Here is a 19,264-nt window from a genome sequence, read left to right on the forward strand (position 1 = left end):
AAAATTTTAAATTTTTAATTTATAAAGGCATAATTTTAAATTTAATATAGTTATATGATCATACTTGTAAATACAATTGCATTTTAAGACTAAATTAATTTAATTTAAATAAATATAAATGTAATTCAATTTTATAATTATAAAATTTATAAAAATAAATGTATTTTTAAAGGAGAATTTTCACATAAATCCTCTTTACTTTGAATTCCTTACATTTTTTTTAAGAAACAGGACATACATCTTGCCTAAGAGATAACAGTTAATTATAGGGAAAAACCTTCAGATTTAATTCACTAAATAAGTGAGCTAGCTTTAGAATCACAGTTGTAGGGTGCTGAGAAACCCTTATCTCATTCCAGGACAAGCCAGAGATATTGTTCAACAAGAACACACGTTTCCATGGCCTTTGGAGTTCCAGGTTAGGAATGGTCACTATTCAGATGTGACTGCAAGGGGAGTCACAAAAAAAGGCTAGGTTTTTTTGTTTCCTTCTCTGAAATTATCTTCTGTGTATCCAGTGTTATTTCCAAGATAAATCTTTCAACTTCCTCATTCTTGATCTGCCAGGAAAATAATTTATTGGCCTTTTCACCCCTTCCATATACAAGTGCACTTGAGTGTAGCAGTTGCTTACAGACCTGATTCTCAGCCAGTTCATTACGTTCTTTCTAGAAACCATTTATAAATTATCATACATTAAAAAAAATCTGGTAGGCTAAGTAATGTAAGTGTTTCACCCACAGGAAAATGTGAGGAGTAACCATTTCTTAGCATTGCACCTTTATTTTGCACTTTGTTACTCCTCCAGTAAAAGACTCTCCTATGTTTCTCCCCCAAATCCTATTACATTCTGGTGAAGAATTTTATCTTCTGTGATCACTAGAACCTGAAAGAACCATCATGTTTTTCTGAGCCTTCATTTCTCATTTTTGGTCATTCTCATTTCTAAAAAGAACTTTCTCCTTTTCTGTATTATTTAATTCCAGGCTCTGCTTTATACTTTATTTTATTTTTACATTATGGGTCTGCTTCTATGGGTCCGATTAGTTTGTGTCCTCAAAGAAGTTAGAATCTCCTTGACTAGAAAAGAAGTTAAATCTCCTTGGACAGGGACCTTTTTGTTCTATAGTCTTTTCTCACCCCGTGGGACAGGATACATGCTGAATGCTGCAGAAGTAAGAAGGGGGTATGTTTGAAGGACGTTGTGCTCCAGCTACAGTGAAAGTATTTGGATGCTATATTCATTGAACATCAGTAAAACCTGTTCCCATACTGCTGTACTCTATACCAGGACTGATGCACAGTTGACCCCATGCCAAGGAAGTCACTGTGCTTACATCTAGCCTTCTCCCTGCTTATGGACCAGTTACTCAAAATTGCCTAATTTCTCTTTGTATTGTTGTATGTATTGTAATTCTTGTTTACTCAGCAGTAAACCGAATTCAAAACTCAAGAACTGAACAGAGGTTCTTTAGGACAGATGTATATTTCTGTACGCTGACGGGAAGATACACACTCTGAGAAGATCTAATCATCCTGCCATTCTTTCTATGAATATTCGTCCCTTTATTCCTGCCAAACAACTTATGTGCTGTGCCAGTAGAAAGCAAACGTGTATTACCTGTTCTAGTACAGTTTGAAGGTAGAACATGGAGGATTTGCAGGTACACAAGAAACGTCAAGGTTGAAGTCCTTAGTAAGTGCAGCTCGATTTTCTTTTAAAACTCAGGACCCAGTAAGACAGTTGGACTATTTCCACTTGTCGAGGCATGTATTTCAAAGGCAGCCTAACTCAGTGGAGTTTCTAGATAATGGCTAGGAGACAGCACAATAAAGAGGAAGAGATGTTATAATAAACACACGAACCATGTACATGTACCTCCTTCTTAAAGCCTTTGATCCAAACTATCTTAAAAAAATCTTTAAATAAATGTGCTATCTTACAAACGTTAACTAGCAAACTGTGAAATACTAATACAGGCAGAAAAATCTCTGGTTTAGTCTGTCAATTAAGGCAAATCCCTGAAGAAGTCTGGAGCTGACCTCAACCCAGTAACCTTATCCAGCCAGATATGTTACAGTACAAATTGTTTATATAGGCACAAGGTTTTAAAAAGTTATTTAAGCTGCATTACTTAAAACAGTTAAATATTTTGTTCTAATTTAGCTAGACCCTGTGCTTGTCTAGATTAAGAAAAGCAGAAGATAAATGGGCAAACCCATGCCTATAGCTGGTATGCCAATAGATAGGGGGAAACCTAGAGATGACGTGATCAAGAGCGAACCCTGTAACTTCTGACTGCATTAGAAAGGTAGTTGTGGCTAGCTGGGGTGTTTGAGAGAACGCACCATACCCTGAATTTCTTCTCCTAGTTAAGATAAATCTTCTGAGATACAATAAATTTTCTTGTTCTATAAAAGTATGTATTTTTTTAACATAGGATACAGTGCAGTAAACATTTGAGCATTGTTTTGAACATTTTAAACTAATTACTTGAGTTCTGTGAGCATTACGTATGACAGGGAATTTGTTGCAACTTAATTTAGGTTTCTTACTTTGATATGGTATTTGATAGTATGATATTTAAATATCTGGGAAGATTAAATAATGAAGAATTAACAAATAATTTTTTAAATTATAGTGAAAGTTTTGAAGACTAATTCACCTTGGATCTTACATGGATTTTAATTATCATTAAACACACCAGGTATGATATCAGTACAAGAGTATAAGAGTACTTATTCCATTGGTTTTATTTATTTTTGGATTTTTGTATTTCTGTAATAGTTTTGAATATAATCTTAATATTTTTAATTCTAAGATAGTCTCTATCGAAAAGTAAAATCTAATTTTATGACATGAAAGTTATAACATGAAAGTTATAATTCTAATTCTAGTAATACTATTTTGCATGTTTATGCTTGACAAAATTACAAAGAACTCATATAATTGAAGAATTGTTTTATTTTTCAAACATTTTCTTTTTTGTGTTTCTACATTTTTGCTTTTTGTTTTCTACTCTTCCTATTCATCATTTAACCAAAATCTTCATAACCATTCAAAGGAATATTAATTTATGAAGCCAGAAGACACATACTGTGTAATTTTAGAGTTTGTAGAAGAGCTGTAGGAACACAAGAGAATTTTGAGTCTTCTGGTTTCAACAGCGCATATGCGAGCAGCTCCTGTGGATAATATGGTAGCCAGTTCTGCTAAGAAGGAATGGAGAACAGGTACTTTTGAAAGAATGCTGGTTTGCTCTTAATAAAGTCCCAAATCTAGATTCAACTGGAGAGAGGCAGATCAAAGTTTTTTTCAGACCCATTAGTTTTCTCATTTGCATGAGTTTTCCTGAACTACTCAAGAATACTAGCAGCTGAGTTCATGCCTTAGACTGAAAACCCATTATACCAGGTGAGGGAATGAGTTCTTGGTGCTTAATTTTGAAGTAACTGATTATACATCAGATTTCTAAATCATTACTGAATGAAAAATCTTGTTATTCAGAAGTTTGTATCATATCATTACTTATCTTCATCCATGACATTTACTAAAAAAATTTTTAAGTCAAAACTCTTATACATTTGTATAGGATCTGCAATACCAGCACATTTTTGGTATATCAGAAACTATCAGCAATATAGAAAATATGAGCAAAGCATTTAATATCTTGATGTTTTTGTTATACAGAGCTTGAATTCGATTAAAAATTAGTTTCCTTACCAATGCATCGCCTTTTTCGTTCATATTAATAATCTGAGCCACAAGAGGGCACCAAATAAGCATACGGCAGCACTGCTCAGCTTAAAAAAAAAAAAAAAAAAACACAAAATGGACGTAACTTTGTAAAAAGCATTGCTAAATATCTTCTGTAAATGCTTCAGAAAGCTGAGCAAAGTTAATACTTGTTTAAATTACAAAATTACAGTTTGTTGAATAATGTGAATCTTTTTTCCCTTTAAATGCATATGTATATACAATATATGAGTTTTGATGAAAATGCATATGTATTTATCCATATAAATACATCTTCCCTTCCACAGAGCCTTGGAAGTTATTGCTCAGTGCAATTAATTTTTAAAAGCTATGTCCATACATCATATATTATATAGTTGTTTACATCTATGAATGGAAGAGTGAGAAACTATGCAATTTACCAGATACTATAGAAGTAGCAGTTGTGAAGATGGTAGGAATCATGGAGGTGAAATGATCTCAGAAGGAAACATGATGAGTGGAAAACTGAGAAGCAAAAGCCTTCTATGTTCCCTGTTTTATGCCTTGTCTGTTACTTTTCCTATGCTGCACAACAACTTGAAATATAGAATACTGAAATCAATGAATGTAAGTGGAGAATTTAGATTTGGTATTATTTTGTGTTTCATAATTCAGTAATTTTGACATAATTTTGTACAGGTATAAATTCCATGTGCAAATATGTTATCACTGCATGGTGATTTTGAAGACTTAATATAGTCAGGAAAAGGGTATTCATTGAACAGTTGTGGCATATTTCAGGCTAAAACTAGACAGCAAGAACTGATAGCAAGAGCTTATAGCTAGCCTTCCTGATAGGACTGTTTAATGATACTTAATAAATCTTCATATAATATTTGCTTTCTCTTCTCAGCTTCAAGGCCCTTCCAAGCTCTGCTTCACTGTTATTATCTGCTCCTCTTCTCATATCACAGTCCCATGATCATCCACCTCAATAGCCCATTTGTCTGCTTTTCCCTATGTTTGTACTCCCACAAATTTCTCTGAAATATTCTACAGGTCTACTGTTCTCTTTTTCTCTTAGTCCTTCCTCTAAGATTACTTTTTAAATGATATATGTAATAATAAAATAATTAGTTTGTTGTACTTAGGATGTTTCTTATTGCTAACAATAAATACTTATTTTATAGGTTTATACAAAGAAGCAAGTAGTTTAAACCTCGTGCTTCAGAGAACAGGCAGGAAGTCTTAAAAGAAACTAGAATAGATCTACCTGACAAACTGTGGACTTTGCCTAATATAGGTTACCCCTTCCTACACTGTATGTGCCTTAAACACAAATAAACTATGTAAGCCAGGCACCCCTTCATGTAAGCATAACGGTGTTTGGGACCAAAGTTCAAGTGCTCTCACTATTACATGTTTAAATTAATGCATGGTTTGAAAAACAGTGAGAGACAATTTCTAAGGACTGCTGATACGAATTCTCACCTCTCTCTGTAGATCAGAGCAACATCTTAAACTTTTAGGAGAGAAGTAAGTGTCCGTTTTTTTCTAGTTCGGACCCAATTCTCCAGCAGTCTACTCTGGTTTTTGATCCTTTAAAATTCGGGGTGTGGGATGCTGTCTGAGTTGGTATGATTGAGAGGTGTCCGCCACAAGTCATATCATTGGAAGAGTATCAACAGTTACTGTGACCATTTATGGTAGTTATAATGAGATATTTCCATCTACAGGGAAAGAAAACTATGGTGGATGTTACTGTAAACAATGCAAAGGGCAGGACAAAAATGGAAGTCTAAAGGACCGACAGGTAAAATGGCGATGGTCAAGAATATTCGCACTGGGACTTTTACATTCTAAACCATGACTTTCAAGAGACAGTGCTACAAAGAAAAAAGCTGTGAGGGATCATAAAACAAAACTGAAATGTTGGCATCCATAGAAGGCAACTATTGAGGACAGCTGGCCTTATAGCAGCCCTGCACTCTTAATAAATCCTGTACTGGTAACTCCTTTTGTCAAGTTTATTTTCTTGGTAATGACTCAGTTTCAATCAGAAATGTACAAGTTGCTGAAAGACAAGCAAGTCAAAAAGCTGCTTCAGAAAAATATTATGACAATCCTTTTTTTTTCTTTTTTTTTTTCCCTCTGCAAGATAAAAAGTATTGATTGTGAACTGTAACCTTTTGGAAATGAGTTGAGTTCTCATGACGAAAAGGCTGGACTCCACCAATATGTTATGTCAGGAGATGGGTAGAAGGGCATTTTAATGAACACAGATTATTCTTCAGACACTGTGGGGAGGGGGGGAAAGATGCACATAGGAAAATAAGATTGTAAAAAGAAATAAGGAGAAACTTTCCTCAGACACTTTCTAATTATCCTTTTACATTTTATGGCCTCCCATATGTAAACTGCTGCTGTTAGTCTAGGCTACCCCACTACTACTGTAATAGTGAGCATGGAGGTCAGTGTGAGGTACCGACATTTACTGGGAAAGCAGTGAATTTGTAATATGGATTACTAGAAGCAACAAACGAGATGATGCTATAGACCATACTTTGTATTTTAGACGGCTGTGCCCAAGGCAGAGTGGAGGGCTGGGGAGCAAAGCTTGCCTCCCAAGCAGCCTGGGTACCTCTACCGCAGGGCAAGCCAGGCCCCGGGGCTCCTGTCACAGCCCGGCCGCTGCAGCGGGGAGCTGACAGGGGGCACGGAGCCACAGCTTCTCCCGGAGCTACCCCGGAGGGACGCCGAGTGAGGCTGGGCTCCGCGGGGCCCGTTCGCCCGGTCTCGGGGCCTGCGGGGCCGCCCGACAGGAAGGGAGGGAGGACGGGGCCGGTAAGAGGCGAGGCTGGAAATAGCGACTGTCCAGAAGCGGCGGGGAGGCAACCTCCTGCGGGCGCCGCGGCTCCCCTCGCCCCGGGGCGGGCGGCAAAGCCCGCTGCACCGCGACAGCGGCGCGGGCCCCGGCAGGGCAGCGGAGGGCAGCGGCAACGGCCGGGCCCTGCCTGCTTCTCGCGCCCCTCTCGCGTCACCGCCGGGCCGCGTTGCCGTAGCAACGGCAGCACGTCGGGGCGGGGCGAGTTCCGCCCCGGCCGGTTGGCCCCGCCTCCCGCCACGTGACCTGTCCGCCCCGCCGTGCTGGCGCGTGCCTGCTGCTTCCGGGGGGAGGGCTGGGGTGTGCCGCGCCGGTAAGTTTGGCGGAACGGGCGGTAGCGGCGGGATGTCCGGCAACGGGCTCGGCTACAGCGAGCAGGGGGGAGAGGCGGCGCCCGAGCTGGCCCAGGAGGTGGCGCCCACCACGACCCCTTCGGCTCCCGCGGCCTTCGGGCTCTTCAGCAGCGACATCAAGAAGTAAGGGGGGCGGGCCGTGCGGCAGCGGGGCCTGTCCCGTCCCTCGGGGTCCGGGCGGGCCCCGCTTGGGGTTTTTGGGCGGGTGAGCGGTGACCGATTCCTTGGGCGTTAGGGCTGTGCTGGGTTGACGGGACCCTGCCCTCAGGCGCGGTGGCCGGGCGGCGGGCGGCGGAGTGCGGCCTCGGGGCTTCTCCCGGGCGGGGGCAGCTCTAGGGGGCCGTGGCGGGGAAGCCGTGCCTCGGTGCCCGCTTCTACCCCCTCGTGACTCCAGGGAAAAGTTCACTTGCTTACTTTTAAGGTGTTACAGCGGATTGGGTGATCTGTAAAGTTTTTTTGTTGGTTTGTTTGAAAAACTGCTTATCACTTCTCCTGTGTTTTGATAGCTAACCACACTGGCATGAGTTTAATTTTGCCTTCAGATGTGTTAAAAAAAAAAAAAGTGCTTGGAAGTATTTGTGGGAGTTGTAGTTGGAAATGTCGGTGATCATGGCGAGGTGGCCAGCTTGAAGTGGGTGTTAACGGTGTTGTGTCTTGGTCAGAAGTTAAAATGAGGAAATGGAGGAGGAAAAAAAACGATCCAAAGTGCACTGGCACAGAAAGCCTTCAGCTCCTTAAAGGAAAAGTGAATTGGAGAGGAAAAAAAATGTGTCTAAATGGAAGGATCAAGAGGTCTGCTAAGCTGGAATTGTATCCTACAACAAATTGGAAATCTATTCCAAGAGCAACCAGTAAAAAGCACCATAAACTAAGGTCTCATGTACATTAGAAAATCAATCACTTCTTCTTGAGTTTGATTGTTCTGCACAAAAAGAACATCCATGCTCTAGAAACCTCAACTGAGGTGGTTTTTTTGTGCCACACCAAAGTAAATCACAACAACATGAAGCTGCTGTCACTCTGATGCTTAGCTCTGTGAGGCAGCAGCTGATTGGCCTCCTCAGTTTGCCAGACAAGTCACATTTCTTTTCCCCTGCTATTCCACTAAATACTTTGCTTTTTCATTCTGTTCCAGTCAAAATTTTCACTGCCCTAGCATGGATGCCCCTCTGCTGATTTCCGTGTTGTAGCTGATTTATGTTGTTTGCACCTGTCTTTTCCTGTCTCCTTCCATAAAAACAGCTTCGCGCTTTATTTCTTAACCACTGTTTCGCTGCTTCTTTTCCACAAAGGGGGGGTGTCCTGATCATTGGTCATGGCCATAATTCTCTACATAACTCATTTAATCCTAGACTTCAGACTGTTTTGCAGGTGAAATATAGCTCTCTCTGTTTTATCAGATGCAGAAGCCCAAGTGACTGCCCAATGGTCAGGCAGAAATATAGCTCTCGCGTCCTGAGTCATTTTGTACACATGTATGTATATGATTGTCTTTCCGTATGGAAGAACCAGAATAGCTTGGGATATGTATGCATGCCTTATTAATTAATTGCTCTTCCAGGCTTGCTCTTACTGTTACAGGAGGGGAGAGAAGATCCATCCTCTAAAGGAAGGGCTTGAGAGGAAAGCAGGCATTGATCTCTGTAGTCTTTTGTAGCTGGCAAACAAGTTCTTGTTGAAATAGGAAGTTATCCATGATTTAAACCGGTGTGGGTAAGCTCTGAGTATGGATTGGATAGTTGAGGAAGAGACTCTGTGCAGGGAAGATTATGAAATTTGTGTAGTGTGAAAAAGCCGCTGGACTGCAGGTGAGGGTTGTCGTTAGAACAGCAGACTGTGTTGCAGTCTGTTTGGAAAATGCACTAGTCATTTATCAAGCATATAGCATGTATGTCATATAGTCCACACTAGTAATAGCCCAAACACTCCTTATTGAGAAGCGAACAAAATTTCCTTTCCTTACAGCTGAAATGGAAATCTTCTTGGAACAGGGACTGTAGCCCAGATGGAGGACTTCGTATCTTTTGGTGGTTTGGTTTTGTATTCTTTAAACTAGGCAGACCCGATCCCTCCCTACTGGGCATACAGAGAAGTGCAAGATGTTTCTCTGCATCTTGCACATTAAAGCATGGGGATTGTGGGGTGTTCCACTGATGAAAAGAAAGTTACTGTTAATGGCTTTTCAGAGTTTGTTTGCTGATCTCTCTTGATTGTCACTTAACACTGCTGAATATGATCTTGGATATGCTTATGTGCCGTATTATTGTGGTGTTTCAGTGCTTGGCAAACTTTTTTTCTTGCTGAGGAAGGGGGATTCTTCCTTAGACCTCCTGATGACAGAAGCACTCCTTCTCAGGCAGAGGGGCAGATATATAATACACGGCCCAGAATGTTGCTGCAGTAACTGTTCAACCAGAGGCCTGCACTTGCCTGTTACCAGTTGATCTGGGAACAATATCATGTGGTTAAAGTATAAATATCAAGATACTGCTGTAAACACTTCCGTTAAAAAATCCCAATCTCTTTTCTTTATGTTGTCCATGTTCTCCTGTTTGTTATGAAGTAAGCCAAAATGCTTCTGAAATAAAAAAATTATTTATTAGGATAGACTGTCTTCAGTCTTGCAGCATCCGTTATATAGAATGGTATATGACAAGTTGTGCACAGAGGTGCAAATGAGTATCAGTAGACTTAAGTCTGAAGTCTAAAGTTGACCTAATATAAATTATTTGTCCTAACTGTTTTTTTCTTTTTAGCATTTCGGTAGAAATACTCAGCTGAAGTACTTATCATCTGAAAGTTCTGAGCATCCCATGGTGTCAAAAGCCCATGTGTCTTTTTCTCCTGCTAAAGCTGCCTTTTTTACCTTTAGTAATTCTATGATCTATTAATTAACTTTCAATTACAAATAGAATCTTCAATTCCATTAATGAACATAGTATTTTCTTGACATATTAGTGTTCTGGTTTGGTTGAGACCCATGCTGTCAGTATTGAAAATGTCTCAGTGCCTCAAAACTTCTGTTGTGGTGACATCTTAAGCCTGAGTAAGTGGAAGGTTTGACTATTAGAAGGTCAACAAAGATGAAATATTCATTGAAATAAACACTTATTTTAATATAAACAAGGTGGAATAGGTTGCATGCACCATGTGCAAATAGTATGTTTCTCATTAGTTAATATATTGTATGTATCCAATGCAGTGGAAAGAAAAATAGAGATTGTAAAAATATAGCTTTGGTCTGCTTCTATCAGGTAACTGTATAAATGTTCAGGACAAAAGAAGTAGGAAAGGAGGAGGTTTTTCTAAACTATTATATAAATTATTATTAAGTACAACATATACATAAGACACTTTTCTTCCCATTTTTGACTAAACTGAAACTCTTCTTGAATAAGAGATTTCACAACAAATATATGAGATTGGGGCTAGCTTTTTCTGTGAATATTGAATCTTGACTAAAGAGGCAAATATAACTTGCCTATTTGGTATGTATTGCCTTTAAAAAGCCTTTTGGTTAGTTAGATCACTTCAAATATGTCAGAAGTGGATCTCATGTTCAGAGGATGGAAACTTTGTGTTCATTCTGTTAAATATCTCAATAACTGAATAATTAAAAGGTCTTATGTACCTGAGATGAGTCAGTCTAAACCTTCTTGAGTGGAATGGGCCCCATTGCATAGCTGAAGATGCCTGTTCCTCTCCTTCCCCTCTCCCTCTTCCATGCTTGTCACATGAGCTGACATATATGGTATTCCTTTATACAACTTGTATAGTTACATTTTAGGAATTTATTCATGTGTCCAAGTAGGCAGTCTGACACTTGTCTGCAAACTGGTTATGTTCCAGACATAGGTCACTCTAGGTGCTCCAGATGTATGTCATTCACATGCCCCACATCTTTGAAAAAGAAGAAAAAGGGTCAGATTGTGGGACACCAGAAAAATTGAAATTGCCTGCAGACAAGTCTTTGCCCATAACAGGAGTTTTCAGCAGAAAATTCGTAAGAGCCAAGGGGTCATGTAAATCTTATGGACAAACTGAATCCAGCCTGTGGACCTCAAGCTATTTCTCCATGGTCTAGATTGATGGAATCCATGCAATAAGCACTGCCTGCTTGGAAGACTGTCAAAATTGTCTGTATAGTGTAGAGGTGCACATCTGTTGTGGTTTAGCTTTAGTTGGCAAGAAAGCACCACACAGTTCCTTGCTCACCACCCCATCCCCCACCCCGGTGGGATAGGGGAGAGAATCAGAAGAGCAAAAGTAAGAAAACTCGTGGGTTGAGATAAGAACGGTTTAATAATTGGGAAAAAAATAATAATAAATTTTAATGAAAAGGAAAACAATGAGAGAGAGAGAGGAACAAAACTCAGGAAAAAAACAACAAGTGATGCAACTGTTCATCACCCGCTGACCGATGCCCAGCCAGTCCTCCAGCAGCGATCGCTGCCCCCTGGCCAACTCCCCCAGTTTATATACTGAGCGTGATGTCCTATGGTATGGAATAGCCCTTTGGCCAGTTTGGGTCAGCTGTCCTGGCTGTGCCCCCTCCCAGCTTCTTGTGTGCCTGGCAGAGCATGGGAAGCTGAAAAGGCCTTGACTAGTGTAAGCACTACTTAGCACCAGCTGAAACATCAGTGTGTTATCAACATTATTCTCATACTAAATCCAAAACACAGCACTATACCAGCTAATAGGAAGAAATTAACTCTATCCCAGCCAAAACCAGGACATCACCTAAGTTAGTAGGATATTTTTATAGTTACACTATGTACTATTGCTCTATGTAGAGGGATGAAAAGTCTAACCACCTTCCAACTTTTAAGAAAACCTGGAGAGATAATTAGTAGCACAGAATCCATGTTAATTGTATACATTAGAGTGCAGCTATTACTGCCTACAGTTAATTGCAGGTGGACAGAGGATTTTCATTTATATTAATTGCATTTTAAACAAAATTTACCTGCATGTAATATTAAAATATAATAATGTTTGGTTCTTGGAAATGATACAATTTCAGCAATAAAACTAGCTATTGCTGTATCTAAACCAAATGTAAAAACTTAGAGGTGAACCACATGAGTAATGTCAGTAGATATCAATTGGTAAGTACAGTATTGAAGCAGATGGCAAAATTTATAACACGCATTTTCAACTTTACTGATTTGCATCTTTAAACTGTGTTCCTGCCAAGCAAAATACATTTGTAATTTATTAGACTTTTTTTCCTGCAGATCTGGCTTATGCATTCTGTTGAGCTATTCATCAGAAAACTCAGCAAGGCTGCAAACCCGTTTTTTTTTGCTGAGATTTGCAAGCCTGTTTTGCAGAGAGCTGATCTAAGGTGGTGATTTCATTAAGATACTCATTCCCCAATTCTCTGTGCAGAAGACTTTTCCAAATTCATCAGAGCTAAAAACTTGCTTTCAACAGCTGCCAGAGATGTTCTTGGAGTCTTAAATTGATCGAGTTTTGCCTTGGCATATCCTGTTCAACCAGTCATGGAAAGCTTGTACATAGACTGCCATTTGTGAAATTCTTGGAGGAGACTCCAGCCCTAATATTCAAACTTGCTGCATCCACTAGCTCATTGGCACAACTGCTTTCTTTCCCCATCTGTTAGAATGGCGCTGTGCCCACTAGGATGGTGATACGCCAGTTTTGGTAGGATGTACAAGCCAGCAAAGATGAATGGTTTGGATGAACTGATGACTCTACAAGATAAATTCTGAACCTTGTAGTTAGTACCAGGATAGGAACTAAATGCAGTATATGAACATGGACGTACTATTGCAGAGCACTTCTCCAGCTGAAATCAGTCAGATCTGATGGGAAGTGACGCACAGTGAATATATTCTTACTGCCATGCAATTGGCACATATGAGGATGCAAGCAATGAACTGTTGATTTGCTGTGATTCTCTGTAATGTAGTCATTAAAATTTTTGAGGCTTTTTTATTTCCTCAGAAAGGCAAGTTTTATAGTTTAAGGTCTTCACTGTGGTTTCTGCATATGTATTATATTGTCATATTTTTGCCGTAGACGCTTGCTATGATCTGCATCCTGAATGGCATTAAAAATACATTTCTGTAACACTGTTGTAACATGAGGCTGACACTTGCAAGAAATTCCAGATTTTTTTAGTTCTGCTTTTCTGAAGACTGTCCTTGTCTATGCCACCCTGTGGTAGTTTTCTTACTTTGAGAAAACCAGAATTCTTTTGGCATATAGAGATCTTTTTTGGCATCCTGCTAGAAGATGAACAGCATTATAATGCTCTTTAACAGTGTTTCTGAAACATTGTGGGCATATGTGTAAATATACTAACATTGTTGTAGGTTCTGGCAGTGACAGCACCACCTTCATGGTGGTATCTTTAAAAGAAGCCTCTTCCCACCATTTACAGGAAAGTTGGAAACACTTACTGCTTCTCACTCTCCTATAATCCCTTCACAACTATCAGATGCTGCAAAGTGGTCTGCAAATGTCTGCAAATTCTGATCACTGGCCTCAAGACAGGCTGTAAACTGACACAGCCACTTAAGTGACAGCACCACTTCAGATGCCACTTTTTCAGCCTTCAGGAAACTGATCTCTGCCACCAAGGAAGATTTTTCTCTCGCAGAAGCTTTCCTGCAGCATCCAGAGGTGTGGGCACTATCAGAAGAGGTCGTATGCAGTGGGGCTGCAAGACTGGTACTTTTCATCCTTTCAGACAACCTTTTTTGATGCTGGGTGAAGTAGTGTCTGTAACTACTATATACAACAGATATATAGTAGTTATAGACAACAGATAATCTTAGATTAAATCACAGTCCTTTCCAGAAAGGGTTCCAAACTGCTTTGTCATACTAGCTGGCATCTGGTTAAAGCTTTTGAAATATAGGTTGTTTACATATCTGCATTGATGTTGGTGGTAGCAGCAACTTACAGGTGTTCATGCACTGAGTTGCTCAACCATTGTTCAGGTTCAGGTACTATAGTTTCACAACAGGGAACTGGGAAGATGCTTTATTCAGTTTTAACTTTATGCTTTTCTATATGTTTCCTCACAGAGAAGGATGAGATTGTACCTGAACCATCCAGATGGCAAGTGCTTTGAGAAACTAATGGCAAAGCAATCATTAAATGAGTTAAATTATGTTGCTGGTCAGACTATAACTGGTTTTGTTCTTCTCTGTGGCATTCAGCCTTACACGATACTATAGTTATCCTGGTTTTCCTCGCATCTCTGCTGTCTATCCTTTAAAACTATCAAGTTTGCTTTTTGGGTAGTATGTTTGTTTTTTAGATTGAAAAATTAGGGGTGGCTGAAAAGGAAATAGATTATTTCTTATCTCAGTTTCTCTTTAAAGCGCAGTACAGCTACACTCATAGCCAAATGATTTGAGTCTCCCTTGAAATAATCGTTGAATTCTATGTTGGTGTTGTGACTTGGCAATAAATATAAATAGTGTTATAATGGAAGAGGATGGCAATACTGAATAACACCACAAGATGTCATTCAAACAGTTTGTGGTATAGAATGAAACACAGTGAAACTCAGATTTCTTAATTTCCTGCTAGAGGAAGACCCCAAATCAACAGCAAAATATACTCAAATCGCAGCATGTATTCACTGCTGTTTTGGCTTCCATGTTATATGGCCCTGAAATCCATTTACAGTTCCTCTTCAAGTGTTAAATTCAAACTTGTTTAGAGTTTACATGATAGCCTGCGCCAGAATAAGCCAATTTATTTTAAGGATTTTGTAGTGCCAGTAAAATGTAAAAAAATGTTTTGTTTTTTTTTTTTTACATCATTATTTCAATATCTATTTTAATTTTGTGGGGGGACACAGGACCTTCCATAGAACTTCATTACTACTCACGTGCCAAGTCCAAAGGTTAAGCTGCTCTGTTAGTGTGGATTTTCTGCTTCAGACCTGGTACATTCACAGTATTTTGAACTTGATGTTGGAACGTTTTGCTGTGCTGGAGGCAAAAAAAAAAAATCTTGGTATGCTGTGGTTGAAAGTACGTCATCCAGACTGAAGTCTCCTAAAGGCTTGGAAAGCAAGAACAATGCAGTTGATATTGTGTAACTGAAAGTATGCAGTGAATGGAGAGCTTAAAGCATGAAATGCATTATTAAAACTCTGTTGAATAGGACTTTTTTAACTTTTGTTCTTGTTCTGTAACAGGTGGGTCCATAATATCAGAACTGGTGAAGCTTTCTTCCTCCCCTGGGTGGATTTGTTTGCCACTTCCTATATCTTATCTTGCAGTAACACAGTGCTGTCCTTGTATATTGAAGAGCCTCTGTCTCACCATGAGTTTATTTGTTTAAAATTCCTTCCTCTTTCTTAGAGGTGGTTGAAACTGTTCCCAGGTTTTAGGGCATACAGATGGCATGGGGAATCATAATTATATCCTTATTTCATAAAACAGCAGGCTGATAAACTTCCAGGAGTAAAGATTTTGTAGCTAAAGAATTATCGTTGCGTTGCCAGCTGGGCTTCAGTTGCAGTTTTGATACTTAAGAAACTTCTGCTTTTTACAAAGAAAGCCTTATGATTAGTGGGTGGCTTCTTTCAGTAACAGTAACTGGGTACATTAGAACTGTAGCAAATGCTGACAATTTATGGATTTCATCTGATGGTGTTGCTAAAAAGAATAGGAGATATAATAAATGTGTACCTTATCAGGGTGGAGTACAGGTGTTCTCTTAACAACAGTTGTTCAGAATATGTAGGTGCAGTAGCAAATGATGTGCCACAGATCATGGATTAGTATTTTAGTGCAATTAAAGGTTTGATAGCTCCTACTAGAAGACGAAGTAACTGAGAGGCCCAGATTTATCACCGTCATAGTTGATTTAAACCTCAGTAACATACAGTTATGCCTACCCTCTTTTATTTTCTGTAAAAGTGGGTAATGTTGCTCAACAGAATCTGAAATCCTAGTCTTAATCTGAGCAAGATGCCAGTTTTAGTGACCAACTGTGTACTAACAAGAGTACGGCATAAAGAGTTGTTCCTTAGTTGCAGTTTGCCATAATCAGTATGGAGAGTAATAGTCAGGGTCCTTTCAGGCATAAAACTCCAGGCCGTTAAAATTGTTTTGGCAGTATGTTCTCTTGACTGTCAAGATCTAGGGTTTGGGTTTTTTTTCTCTTTTTATTTTGGGGTGTTGGGGTGGGGGTTTTTTTTCTTTTTAATGGCAGGGGAGTAGAGGGAGCATGAAAGAGAGTGAGAACTAGAAAAATCTAACTGGCGTGTTTTGTTTACTTTCTTACAGTAACATCTATAAGATTAATCCTAAACTGGTAGGCCTATCATAGGTCCTATCATATCCATACCCCTGTTGTATCCAGAAATCGTGCAAAGACATATGAAGAAAGCAGTGTTTTGAGGTAGAAAGACAAAAGTAGTATCTGTCTTAAAGGCTACAATCATAAAATATGAAAAAGCAGACGAAAGTTAGAAATCGTCTTCCTCCATTTAACAATTGATCAGTGATTTTAAAAAGGATGTATTATTCTGAATGTGTTTTGTTATGTCCATCATGTTGTATCGTCGCAGATCTGTCATGTGTGATGCTTGCTATGAGAGGAAGTTGGGCAATAAATTTGTATTTCTGATTTACAGTCCCTTAGCTTTCAAATTCTTATATTGAGGAATACAAGCCTGTGGTGGTAAAGATTACAAAGGCAGCTGAGTACTGATTCACAGAATCACAGAATCGTATAGGTTGGAAAAGGCCTTTAAGATCATCGAGTCCAACCAGTCCTACCAAGACTACCTCTATACCATGTCCCTAAGCACCTCATCCAAACGTCTTTTAAATACTTCCAGGGATGGTGACTCAACCACGTCCCTGGGCAGCCTGTTCCAATGCTTGATAACCCTCTCGGTGAAGAAAAATTTCCTAATATCCAGTCTAAACCTCCCCTGGTGCAACTTGAGGCCATTTCGTCTTGTTCTATCACTTGTTACCTGGGAGAAGAGACCAACCCCCACCTCTCTACAACCTCCTTTCAGGTAGTTGTAGAGAGCAATAAGGTCTCTCCTCAGCCTCCTTTTCTCCAGGCTAAACAACCCCAGTTCCCTCAGCCGCTCCTCATAAGACTTGTGCTCCAGACCCCTCACCAGCTTCATTGCCCTTCTCCGGACACGCTCCAGCACCTCAATGTCTCTCTTGTAGTGAGGGGCCCAAAACTGAACACAGTATTCGAGGTGCGGCCTCACCAGTGCCGAGTACAGGGGCACAATCACTTCCCTCCTCCTGCTGGCCACACTATTCCTGATGCAAGCCAGGATGCCATTGGCTTTCTTGGCCACCTGGGCACACTGCTGGCTCATACTCAGGCGGCTGTCAACAAACACCCCCAGGTCCTTTTCCTCCAGGCAGCTTTCCAGCCACTCTTCCCCAAGCCTGTAGCGTTGCATGGGGTTGCTGTGGCCCAAGTGCAGGACCTGGCACTTGGCCTTGTTAAACCTCACACAATTGACCTCAGCCCATCCATCCAGCCTGTCCAGGTCCCTCTGTAGAGCCTGCCTACCCTCCAGCAGATCAACACTCCCATACAACTTGGTGTCATCTGCAAACTTACTGAGGGTGCACTCAATCCCTTCGTCCAGATCATTGATAAAGATATAAAACAGAACTGGCCCCAACACAGAGCCCTGGGGGACACCGCTTGTGACCGGCCGCTAGCTGGAGTAAACTCTATTTACCACCACTCTTTGGGCCCGGCCGTCCAGCCAGTTCTTTACCCAGCGAAGAGTACACCCGTCCAAGCCATGAGCAGCCAGTTTCTCCAGGAGAATGCTGTGGGAAACGGTGTCAAAAGCTTTACTGAAGTCTAGATAGACAACATCCACAGCCTTTTCCTCATCTACTAGGCGGGTCACCTTGTCGTAGAAGGAGATCAGGTTGGTCAAGCAGGACCTGCCTTTCCTGAACCCATGCTGGCTGGGCTTGATCCCTTGGTTATTCTCTACATGCTGTGTGATAGCACTCAAGATGATCTGCTCCATCAGCTTCCCCGGCACCGAGGTCAGGCTGACAGGCCTGTAGTTCCCTGGGTCCTCCTTTTGGCCCTTCTTGAAGATGGGTGTCACATTAGGTAATCTCCAGTCACCTGGGACCTCCCCAGTTAGCCAGGACTGCTGGTAAATGATGGAAAGGGGCTTGGTGAGCACTTCTGCCAGTTCCTTCAGTACTCTCGGGTGGATCTCATCAGGCCCCATAGACTTGTGAGTGTCTAAGTGGTGCAGCAGGTCACTAAGCATTTCCCCCTGGATTATGGGGGCTCCGTTCTGGTCCCCATCCCTGTCTTCCAACTGTGGGGGCTGGGTACCCAGAGAACAATTGGCCCTGCTATTAAAGACTGAGGCAAAGAAGGCATTAAGTACCTCAGCCTTTTCCTCATCCTTGGTCACTGTGTTCCCTCCCCCGTCTAGTAGGGGCTGGAGATTCTCCTCAGCTCTCCTTTTGCTGCTAATGTATTTGAAGAAGTGTTTTTTGTTGTCTTGCACAGCAGCAGCCAGATTGAGCTCTAGCTCAGCTTTGGCCCTTCTAATTTTCTCCCTGCACAGCCTTGCTACACCTTTGTAGTCCTCTTGACTTGCCTGCCCCTTCTTCCAGAGGTCGTAGACTCTCCTCTTTTTCCTGAGCCAGAGCCAGAGCTCTCTAGTCAGCCAGGCCGCTCTTCTTCCCCGCCGGCTCGTCTTTCGTCACCTGGGGACAGCCCACTCTTGTGCCTTTAGGACTTCCTCCTTAAAGAATGCCCAGCCTTCCTGGACTCCTTTGCCCATAAGGGCTGCCTCCCAGGGGACTCTCTCGACCAGTCTCCTAAACAGGCCAAAGTCTGCCCTCCGGAAGTCTAAGGTGGCAGTTTTGCTGACCCCCTTCCCCGCTTCTCCACATATCAAAAACTCTATCTTTTCATGATCACTCTGCCCAAGACGGCCTCCAGCCATCACATGGCTCACAAGTCCTTCTCTGTTCGTGAACAAGAGATCCAGGGGTGCACCTTCCCTCGTTGGCTCACTCACCAGCTGTGTCAGGAAGTTATCTGCCACACGCTCTAGGAACCTCCTAGACTGTTTCCCCTCTGCTGTATTGTATTTCCAGCAGACATCCGGTAGGTTGAAGTCCCCCACAAGAACAAGGGCTAGCGATCGTGAGGCTTCTCCCAGCTGCTTATAGAATAGTTTGTCAGTATCTTCATCCTGGTTGGGTGGTCTGTAACAGACTCCCACCACAATATCTGCCTTGTTGGCCTTCCCCCTGATTCTTACCCATAGACACTCCACCCTAT

At 41.1% G+C, this 19,264-nt stretch overlaps 1 protein-coding gene across 9 annotated transcripts in view; it reads left to right on the forward strand.

The window, feature by feature from the left end:
* The first annotated feature begins 1,593 nt into the window (after positions 1–1,593).
* Positions 1,594–19,264, forward strand: part of AP3B1 (adaptor related protein complex 3 subunit beta 1) — a 174,699-nt gene continuing 157,028 nt past the window's right edge. For 4 of the 9 annotated variants that reach the window (XR_012778927.1, XM_075526414.1, XM_075526415.1 and 1 more), the window contains exon 1: positions 6,939–7,078. Coding sequence is in view for 3 of the 9 variants with exons in the window: in XM_075526414.1 (XP_075382529.1) it covers positions 6,948–7,078 (131 nt within the window). In the remaining 6 variants the exon portion in view is untranslated. Of the gene's footprint in view, positions 1,600–6,542; positions 6,563–6,866; positions 6,916–6,938; positions 7,079–19,264 lie in introns of those variants that run through there. The other 5 variants (XM_075526422.1, XM_075526419.1, XM_075526418.1 and 2 more) reach the window with 5 other exon arrangements.

Source organism: Mycteria americana, chromosome Z (genome assembly GCF_035582795.1).
Source record: "Mycteria americana isolate JAX WOST 10 ecotype Jacksonville Zoo and Gardens chromosome Z, USCA_MyAme_1.0, whole genome shotgun sequence".
Taxonomy (NCBI): domain Eukaryota; kingdom Metazoa; phylum Chordata; class Aves; order Ciconiiformes; family Ciconiidae; genus Mycteria; species Mycteria americana.